Source organism: Rutidosis leptorrhynchoides, chromosome 6, assembly GCF_046630445.1.
Source record: "Rutidosis leptorrhynchoides isolate AG116_Rl617_1_P2 chromosome 6, CSIRO_AGI_Rlap_v1, whole genome shotgun sequence".
In the NCBI taxonomy this organism is placed as follows: Eukaryota; Viridiplantae; Streptophyta; class Magnoliopsida; order Asterales; family Asteraceae; genus Rutidosis; species Rutidosis leptorrhynchoides.
Window position 1 is genome coordinate 151396446 of NC_092338.1, and position 11279 is coordinate 151407724.

Consider the following 11279-nt stretch of genomic DNA (forward strand, 5'->3'; position numbering starts at 1 on the left):
GACTACAATTTCAACTTTTTGACCTCAAAATTCATCAAATTAATAATTAATTGCATAAAAGTCCCTCGATAAAACTTAAGTTTTGAAATCTACGAGATAGTTCGTTGGTAGCCGCTTTCTAGGTTCGAATCTCACTAAGGTTCCTCTTTTGTACTCCTCGTTGAATTCGTTTTCTTTTCGAAAACGTTTTCTGTTTTATAAAAGTTCTTGTTATTTTCGCTAAAAAAATAGAGATGTGCCGCCTCCCTCCCTCCCTTCCCCTCTTACACAAGGAAAAATACTTCCATTAATCAATGGCCTTTCAAAGCCCTTAACAGGAGTTTACGCTACAAAGATAGCTCAAGCTCTTTCAGTTTAAACGAGTCGAGCTCTCGTCTCAACTTGTTTACACCACTAATCACAAGTCTACCCTTCACAATGTTGATTTTTTTCTGAAATGATCTTAAACATATTCAACTTAGATTCAGATGCAAAATGGAGTTCCTTTAAAAGCCCGCACGGGTATACCAAGTCTTGGCAAAAGAAAAAAACACCAACTATTTACAAAATTCATCATCAAAAGATAGATTCTAATTCTTACCAGCAAAATACCTAAAAATAGAGAAGTTAAAGGCAGGTTCAACTAATTTAACCACATAAGCACAGTACTAAGTTGACCTATAATAAGTGGACAAACTACCAATATCATATCCTAAGTTATGATATGGAGTTGCTTGTGAAGAACTGAGGTGTAGTCACCAAACTGAATATCAGTAGGGGGATGCAGATTGAATGCATACACGATTGATTTTGACACCACCTTAGGCTTATTTGTGGTGAATTCATCATACAGCTTCCCAAAGGTGTACTCATCAAATGCAAATGATTGTCCAAGGTAGAAGAAACTCTCTTTCGCCACACTTTCAACCTGCAACAATATATGAGGGTGTTATTTTAAGTTTTATTGTGAAGTCAAATGGTATATTTAAAATGGATGGTTCTATCATAACAGTTAAATTAGAGATAGGAGTTTTGACCCGTTTAGTAATAACTAGGATGAGGTCATAGGCCCATTTGGACCCAAAATTTTGGATGAAAAAAAAAAAAAAAGACTGACGTCATCGTGTTACTATTCCTACTATTCATTCATGCCCGCTGATATACTTATTTATAATTGGACAAGTTAGGTTGTGGTCTATCAAGAGGCAGGATGAAAACAAGGGGTCTGATTTTATTTTAATTTTTCAAAACTATTATGAATGAAGGGTACTTTAATGGATGTGTAACTCTAAAAAACCATAAATCTCAAAAGTATATGGGGTCCTATATTTTGATTTAGTGATGCCATATACAATTTTTGGGTACTTTGTAAAAAAAATTCAAACTAGTGTCACCGGACACCACTCTTTAAAAGGTAGAATTGCCATTCTCAACGGGTCAAAAGAATGACCTTTATATGAAACAAGGATTGCTGATGTCATAGCCTTACGATAATGTGTTTAGACAAATAAAAGAAAGATATACATTTCAGGTCAACCCATCCACCTCTTGAAACTTACTAACTCAGAAATTGAATACTCAGTAGCATTAGTGAGCATAATTTTGTAATTTTATTTGACACATTAACTAATTACATTTTATATATACAGAATACCTAATTACAGAAAAAGGGGGAGTAAAATATAATAGTACCTGCAGTTGAGCAAATCGAAGGTTGTTCATGACAATGATAACTTGAGTCTCGTACAAAGCGTCGCCCAGTAAACGAATAGCAAGATAGTCGAAAAACATCTTGATTAGCCCTGCTTGTTCTTCCCGGTTTTCGACATCATTATTAAACTGGGGAATCCAAATAAAACTCTTAACTTTTCGCCATGGAATTGCGTTATCAGCAGCTTTGGAGATGATGGTTCCATGTGGATGTGAAAGTCCCCAAACTATTTTTAAATCTTCCATATACGTTCCGTTTGAAGACTGAATTGCAGGGGTTGTGCAGATTATAGAGGAGGGTTTGTAAAACGAAGCGAAATGTTTAGAGAACTGTTGATCATAATCGTCGAATATAAGAACGCACCCATCATCTGGAGCGGGAAATAAACTTAGAAGAAGAGAAGCATCAGCAGATGCATCTTCCTCCATGCATAATACGGTATTGTTCTTAGGCACGGAAAGCTGGTCTGAACTGTGTGAGAAAAAACACTCATTTCCATTTCTGCAACCCTGTAGATGTATTAATAGCTCATCAATGCTTGTTTTTTCGATGGCGTACATTTGCTTATCAAGCTTTAATAGCAAGAATCATGTCATGTAATACAAATAATGGCACAGATTCAAAAATAGAAAGCAAATGTTTAGTAAGACACAACGGTAATGATAATGTTTCTTCGAGAAAAAAAAATGCCTTTTGTTCTAAATGTACGGTAAACAGAGGTAGCAAATTTCAACCCGATTGCCTAAAAATGGTAACTTGGTCTTATTCATATCACAAATGGACAATGTTCAAGAATTTAGCTACAAGTAAAATGGGTCAAACAGATCAAAACTCACCCAGAATGTACTACAAAAAAGGATCAAACCTTATTTTCGTTTAGACTCACTTTAAAAGTTGCCCATCAACCTAATAACACTTTTATAACTGTTACCCATCCCACCCCACCCCAATCATTTTTCCACCACAAATGATAGGTGTTCGTATTAACTCTGATTCAATAAAAAAAAAAAAAAAGTTGTGAAAAACCAACATTTATAGTGATCCAATTAGATATACTATAGGTTACATTAAATGAAAGTAATGCATACCTTCATTGATAAGAAGAATTTACAAACTGGTCTTTTAGCATCAAACGAGTGAGAATACAAACATTCGCTTCCCTTATTGCATGTCCCACTAACAAAATATCTACAAATTTCAACACCACCGTACAAATCGGGATTCTGCTGTTTGCCAGATACATCATCCATATAACACATCCTAATCTGTTTGAAATGTCAGGTAGAATGATATCAGTTTACAAGCCAATAAGCAATAACTGAAGAAGGACAAGCAAAGCAAAATTTTAAATACCTCTTTGATCAAATTAACCAATCTAAAAGCCACATCAACATTCCTAAATACGTTATCGTCCACAAAAGGTAAGGCAATACACTTTTTTGTTTCAGTAACCGGATTGCTGATGTCATAGTCTGCGGCAAGAGTGTCGGAACCTTCATCGTGCTCGACTGTAAGATGACATGTATGCTGAAACTCATACGGCTCATAGTAAGCCGGTAGACCATTGGAAGATGATAGAAAATTGGGGCGATATCTATGCACAGAATTAATAACATTCTCATCTGCAGTCATGAAAATTATCCACATCAACATAAAACTCACAAAAAGTAGAGGTAGCATTTTCAACCCATTTACATATATATAGGATAAAGTGGGTTATATGTCATTTCAAGCTGGTCAAATGGGTTAAATACAAAAATTTCAAATGGAAAATAATAGTATTATTTTCGTGGTAAAATTTAATACATTGGTTATTTATTAATAACATCTAAAAAGGGAAGTAAGCATTCTTAAGTCAGCCCAGACCAATATAAACATGTACTATGCCATTTTTATGTAAAACGCTTAAATGACATCTCAGAAATCGTACATATATCGGCAATGTGTTGGAGTGATGACTGCACAAGATTGTGGAACATGCACCACTCTTCTTCGATCTTCGGGGACGATAATTGTACGTTCGGCATCTCATCAAACTTTAAAACGTGCGTCAACCACTCAAGACGTAGTTTATCCTTCACGATTGTAAAACACATGTCATGCAAGCTATTTATAAACATACTGTTTGATAAATAAACAGAAAAATCATATTAATGTTATTTACCTGAAAAGCACGCTGCCAGAACTGGAAGGCACAAAAATTTGCCATGAATATCACTTCCTTCTTACAGATCGAACCAGCAAGCTTACCATCTTGAGTATAATAGTCACTGATGAACTTAGTAAACTGTAAATGTAGGTTATAAGTATATCAATAATCTACTAGAGCAAATGCCAAATCTAGAGGTGACAACTCAGCCTATTACTCAACATAGACCCATACTAAAAACTACCCATTATAATCGTAGCACATTTTGAACAATTACTCAACCCACCCATTTTGCCACATGTAGATGAATAAAAATGGTTAAATTCATGAGGATGATTATACATACCATTGCTTCCCGTCCAAATGGATGGGTGATTGGTAAAGGTTGTGTATCCATCAAGATACCGAGTATAATGCCTTCACGTAGCATTCCAGCTTCTCCAAACTTCAAGATAAGCATTGAAGCATCAAAAGACAAAGAAAAACTGGAAAGCAATCGCCCATAGAAAGTGGGCTCGTAACGGCCTCTAGGAGATGCTTTTTCTAAAGCGTGAATATGGACCAGCAATTCAAGTGCATCGTCAACAACTTCAGACCTGGGTGGATCCATAACTTTCTGTAACAATACTGAAATAAAACCCTGAGATTAGTTTAGATAAGCATAAAGAGCAAGACACCATATTAAGTAACGGAGTGGATAAAGCAAAGGTTGCATCGGTCAGGACCAATGGTTGACCAATTTGACTAATTAAATCAGACCCTCTCATAAACCTAACAATCGCCGATTAATCGGAGATTAATCCCAGTTGCTGCAACACACTGAGATAAGATACAAAGATATAACACCACCTACACGAGTTGGTATAAAGAACAGTTTACCCTTGGGATCATTGATAAGCCTTGATTCAGCACAAGTTGTAAGAAGCACCTGCTGCCTCAATGATAACTTCAATATCGAAGGGGCCTCGTATTTCTCAAACTGACCAAAAAACGACTCAGTTACGAGTCGATATACTTCCCCGTCACAAGTTCGGCCTGTTCTTCCACGCCGCTGCTCAGCCTATAGCATGCAACCTTGAGGAATCAGACTTAATGTATACAGTAAAAAAGAAAGTGAACATTACTACTCACCTGAGATTCAGAAACCCAAACAATCTCAGAAAAATCAGATTTTCTTTTTGCATCCCAGTAGACTTGCAAAGATCGGCATGAATCAATCACGTATGCCACTTTTGGTATTGTAATAGAAGATTCTGCAATGTTTGTTGCCAATATAACCTAAACCAGCAAGAAAATTCAGAGAAAAGTTACACTGGTTGACAACCACGATTGATAATTGTCAGAAACAATTATAACTAGGAGCAGCAAATTCAACATAATTATTAGTTAATTTGCAATGGGGCGAAAGTCCCTCAGAGTATATTTTAAACGCGTAAAGCCTCCCAAAACCAACTTATTTTAATCTATTCGATTATAAATAATAAACAGAAAATCTTACCAAATATAACTTTGGTCATCATATCAGAAACACTATTTATAAATAATAAACAGAAAGTCTTTCAGGTTAAATGGTACCCCAACAATTCTCATTTCAAATCATACCAAATATACCCAAACCTGGTCAACCTGTTGCCCACAAGGTTGCAAAAATTGCAACTCCGGGAGTACTCGCTCGAGACTTTTTAGGGAGTCCTCAGATAGTACTCGGATGTTGGACTTTCACCGAGTTTTACCCATTTTGAATGATTTTACGAGTTTAGACCGATTTTCCGAGTAATCACGAGTTTTGGCCGAGTTTGACCAAGTTTGTCTAAGATCGACCAAGTTTGACCAAGTTTGACCGAGTACTTGGCTAGTACTCCCCGAGCTGCAAAAAGCTGAGTACTCAACGAGTAATCCGAGTTACGCAAACTGGTTACCCAACCCATCTGAACCGCGCATTTTACCACCTTAAGTAACAAACAACCTTCAAATCTTCTAATACAGTAATATGAAGAGCATAGAGTCTAACCTTTCGATGAGATTTCCAGATTCTCATTGCACTAAGAGCTTGCACTGTGTCAATGCTACTGTGTAGGATGTGAATCTTAAAATCACTACTATAACGACTTAGAATGGTCCATTGCTGCTCCAACGCATAATATGTTGGAAGAAATATCAGAATACTTTTCTCCATGTCGGGTTCTTTTTTGTGAATATGCATCACTAAATTGTGTATAAGTTTGTGCACTTCCTCGTTCATATTTGCTTCAGAGTCACAGGGGCTTGATCCGGAACAATATTTCAAAGACGTTAATTCTGAACTCATTTCAAGAACTTCAACCACCTATTCATACAACAATTAAGATTAAACAGTGTATACAGTTGTACACATCCCACCATAAATAAATAGCAGGTGAGTAACATTTATACAAAATCAGAGGTAAAAAGTCAACCTGGTCAAGATATGACACCCTTCGCTGGTACAACGTATGTTGACTCGAGCTAGGAATTCCTAGAACTTCAACCCTTTCATCCCGACCAAGATCTCCGAAATACTCCTTGTATCTTGTAATATCGGCAGTAGCAGACATCAATACCAACCTAATAAAATATAAATATAAAACACTATATACAACAGTCACTTTAAGCAAAATGTGCAGGGCGTGCGCGTATTTAACGAGAGAGATTTAAATGATAAAACCCGGAATATAAAAGCATTGAATAGAAAGAAGTGGTAAATGAAATAAAGAGATCTGCTAACCTCAATCCACTATTTTTGGTCAGAAACTGCTTCACACATACAAGAACAAGATCTGACTCAACAGATCGTTCATGCACTTCGTCAAGAATAATAACTTTATACTTAAGAGCATTTATTCCTTTTTCTCGCATTTCCTCCAACAAAACTCCAGCAGTTTTAAAGATGATCTTAGACCTGTATTTCAACAATATAAAATGTTAATGTTATAGAAGTGGAACATAAACTATGACCCTAAATAACCAATGGTACAAAAATATTTATGTACAAATGTGAATACAACACAACATGAAAATCAGAAACTTCGTTAACCATCTAAAAAAGGAAATTTGCGGCCAGTTTTGGATCATTAAGTTTTCCTGCCAATCTTTTGGGATAAAACTATAACCCAATGTCAAGTGTTTACTAGTTTTACAAACCACTTCTATAACTTCTTCAAGTATATCCAAAACTATCAAGTGACTCATAAAAGACCCCGAGATGCAAGAGATTTAACATGACAGAAATTGTTTTTTTGGGCAAACAAAGTACTTAATATACTAATAAACAAAATTTAAATAATAAAAAAAACTGTCTAATAGCTATAAAGTACATGTGGAGCACTTATTAAATGGTTCAAACAGTGAATAATAATCCGAGTACCTGGTAGACATTACTCTGGAGTGACCAATGTGATATCCAACCTCATCCCCTGTTACACAGTTTCGAGCTTTTGCCACCATTTTAGCAACTGCGACCACAGCAAATCTTCTAGGTTGTGTACATAGTATAGGATGAATGTTATCTTCCAGTAAAAACTGAGGAACTTGCGATCTCTTGCCTTGAATATCAAACAGGAGTGTAACAAGAATCAATCAATTTATAAGCGCTTGCAGTGAAGAAAAGCATGACATAATTAAAATGTTTACGTTTAAATCATAAATGGAATGGATGCTCCAAAACTTCAATACTTCAGATACAAAATTAGGGAAAAACGGACATTCCTCGGACTACAAAAGTATACTTTGGCCTAGTCTCCGCATAATCAGTGTATCACATAAAGCTACATTTCAGAAGGATACTAGCGTGGATTTTTTAGTAATATACAAGTTTTTTTCTGTTTTATGTATCTATTCTTATAAGGAAGACAATGTGTAATGGTTGCTTGACAAAGGTTAGAAACCATGACCGCATTACCTGAAATTGGTATCTTAAGAAAAGTCCATTAAATAAACTTGATATCTTAGAATGTATAGTTTCCAAATTTTCGAAAGCAAATACTGTGTGTATTCCAGTTGGATCAATTGAAAAGGGTAACAATCAGTATGCTGAGCATCCAATTTCAATAGAATCGTATACTGAAACACTTCAAAACATTAACTGATTTTTAATCGCTAAGGAAAAAGACACTTAATGAACTATCAGGGTTGTATGTAATTCTACTTTCTGAAAACAACTATTAGTTAGCTGGATTATCGATTCAGAACCAACCTACATGATATGCAACGGTGAACAACTGAAACAGAAAAAGGGACATATTTACTCCTCTTTGATTATAAGAAAACTATTATACAGAATTATGCTTCAGTTCAGCTAATAACTTGTCACTTTAAGGTAGATATTTCTTAATTTTGCACTGGCAAACGTTCATGTTATTATTTGAAAACTATAACAATACATTTGATACATTTTTCTAGTAACCATAGTTCCGACCTTTGGCCGATTAATCTACGGGACTGAACCATGGTTCCTTATGACTCTATTGCATCCTATATGGCTATATACTCAACGAAATGATAATGATAACAATTTATAATTCTGACAGTTTTGCATGTTATCGTATTTACACTTTTCACCTGCTATTTCAAACATATTCGATTAATTTACACATCAAACATAATATGCAACTGTAAATGCAATGTACGGCTGTATGTAGCACACACCACTTGTTTAAATGCATATAAGACCTAAACATATTCATGTAAACCAAAACCAAATCCACTCAGTTAATACATACACCTAAACATAAGCTATAGAAAAGAAACTCAGTAACTTCATCAAGCCTAATCAAGCAAACGATAAACCGACCACTCTAAACTCAAACCACATCAAAACAAAAATGCAAAAACTTCATTCTCCAACTATAACTACAAATAACTTCACAACTCAAACCAAAAAATCAAAAACATCAATCATATATACATATTTATACGCTCTCTGTATACGTATTACTGCCGCCATTTCTACTCACACAAGCATTATCATCACAACGCATAATGTAAAATGTAAAGTTAACTAACATAAAATGTTAAACAGAGTCCTCATTATAGTCTAATGAGTTCATAATCAGTCTATTCATGAACATTTAACAAAATGATAACCTAAAAGTGGAAAAAAATGCACAAAGTTGTAACGAAATTATACCACAGCCGGTTTCACCGACGATCAGTGTGACGCGATTCTCCATTATCTTCTCGACAATTTTACTACGGAGTGACATGATCGGAAGATTCTTAAAATTTTCCGACGGTGATGATGACGGGACCGTCATTGTTTGAAACCCTTGATACTACAATTCTGGCAGTATGAAATTGGGAGGAAAATAATTGAAAAAGGGTGAAAAGTGTATTTGTAGTAAGTTGGTGATGAAGAGTGAGCCCACGAGACTCGTATCTAGCTGGGCCCGGACTAAAGTGACGGCCTCTTGTGTGACGTGGCTTTGTGTCGCTTAAATACGCAAAATGTTAGCGCACGACCGGACCGAAGGTGACGCTTGGCTTGACTGGTTAGGCCCTAGTCAAGTAAACTCGAATATTTATTATATAAAATACCGTACTACTAGTATTTTGCATAGTATCGTATGTCACTGAATTATTGCATAGGAAAACAATTTTGATAAAAACCCGACATTAGTATGTTCGTTTAAATAGTTTTTCTACTATTTAATAGTATAAACATTTTCACAAATAAAACTTCATCTTCTTCATCATTCACTAATCACATCTTCATCATCATTCACTAATCACTAATATCAATAGTGAATCACTAATATCAATATATTTGGATTGTTTGTTTTAATGCTTTTTTGAGTCATAGTGTTAAGAGTGATCGAGATGTGAGATTGTTATGGCTATAATCAAGGTTCGTGAACATTGTTTTTTGAGATTTATGGTCGTGATATTAGATTCGTGGCTTCAGGTTATTTCTATGTTTGGTTTCAAGGTTATTTCATGATTGTGGTTCTTGTTGATTCGGCGTTTAGGGGCAGAAATTCAAGTCGTGGGTATTGGTTATAATTTTGCATTCGTAGTTTCTTTCTCCGCTAACATTTCTACATTTCGCTATACCACCACTTTGTTAGATTGTGTGATCGACGGGTTTTATCTCAGTTTCAGTTTCGTGGTGTTAGTCGTGGTTAGTTTCTTTATCCGATCTCATGTTCTAACTAGTGTTGCCCTTATGTGGACTAGTGTGGTGTTGATTTGGGCGGCGAATAGAAGCTTAGATTGTTGAAATTGTAGTCATATGTGTTGTATTTTTTCGAGATTGGTAGAGTCGTGGAATCCTGTTTATTGAAGTTATTAGAATTGTTGTAACTACTAGCTTCTTGCTAGTTTTATTTTATATATAAATTTATTGCCTTTCAAAAAAAAAAAAAAAATTGATTGATGATTTTCAATGATAGTTCATCTTGTTTGGGTGATAAAATTACATTTATTAATGGTAGATTTACTGGTGATGATCATCACTAAGAAATTGTTTCCATTATTTTACAAGGTTAATTTAGCCATGTTAAGTGACATGATATACGGATATGTTGATGTTCAACCATATTCGTGTACATTGAAACTCATTTTGTGGTATGATTTCTGTGGTGATCCATATAGAAATGAAATCACATACGATACAAATTTGGAAACAATTTATTATTCGGTCGCACATGACGAAAGTTACCATGCTCAGTTTGAAATTCAATTTACTGAGCAACCAATCTTCACAAATTGTTACAAATGAGAATGTTGGTCCATCCACAACTCACACTCACTCAAGGAGTGTATTTGAAAACGAAGGTAACGTAGAAGATATTGGTCATCGTGAAGATGAAGATGAAGATGAAGTTGAACAAACTGACGATACAAGGTCCAATTATAATGTGGAAGGAGAAGTTTAGAAGATGGCAGAAATGAGGTCGGGGTACATTATGAGATTCACCATGTTCGGGTAGGTTGAGATAATTATATAACTTTGTAAGCAACATTTCAAAAGGCAATGGATCAAAACATGTTTCCATCATTTCTTGCATCCGGTTAAGAATGATGTTTCCAACGTCAAATGGTGCATAGATCCAAAAAAATCATTATTGCCTCTATAACAAGCACAACATCATTTTTCGGTTGCTTGTCCTCGACAAGTTATGTTGCTCCGGATAACCCTATAAATTTTCTTTGCTCGGGTGTTCAGTTGACAAAACATAACCATTGAAGCATTTTTACAGCCCTCTACATGTGAATCACTTACGAAAGAATTTATAACGTCAATTTCGAACTGAAGTATTACACGATTAGTCCCTATAGTTTGCTCGTTTTGCATGTGCAGTCTCCGAGGCTAAGGAACGTTAAAAACGTCCGTTAAGTCAAATCACATGCCAAACATATGTAGGTTTTTGGGTAATGAAGATAATTAAATTGAATATGAAAAACATAAATTAAATAAAAAGATAA

General features: G+C 35.2%; 1 protein-coding gene across 1 annotated transcript; it reads right to left on the reverse strand.

The window, feature by feature from the left end:
• Window positions 1-691: 691 nt before the first annotated feature.
• LOC139854165 (DExH-box ATP-dependent RNA helicase DExH8-like) lies at window positions 692-10849 on the reverse strand. The gene is made up of 16 exons (XM_071843487.1): window positions 10771-10849; window positions 10652-10685; window positions 8983-9110; window positions 7222-7399; window positions 6583-6756; window positions 6275-6422; window positions 5851-6165; window positions 4971-5117; window positions 4719-4899; window positions 4186-4466; window positions 3855-3977; window positions 3621-3765; window positions 3044-3312; window positions 2779-2955; window positions 1672-2199; window positions 692-907 (listed from the first exon to the last, which is right to left on the reverse strand). Exons 1-16 carry the CDS (start codon window positions 10847-10849, stop codon window positions 692-694), a joined length of 3123 nt encoding a protein of 1040 aa, XP_071699588.1.
• Between the last annotated feature and the right edge of the window lie 430 nt (window positions 10850-11279).

Coding starts and splice junctions, on each gene's coding strand:
- LOC139854165 (XM_071843487.1), bottom strand. CDS start 10,849: ATGGAAACATGTTTTGATCCATTGCCTTTTGAAATGTTGCTTACAAAG. Junction 6,757..7,221: donor TCCAGAGTAATGTCTACCAG/GTACTCGGATTA, acceptor GTTGAAATACAG/GTCTAAGATCATCTTTAAAA. Junction 4,900..4,970: donor TTTGGGTTTCTGAATCTCAG/GTGAGTAGTAAT, acceptor TGCATGCTATAG/GCTGAGCAGCGGCGTGGAAG.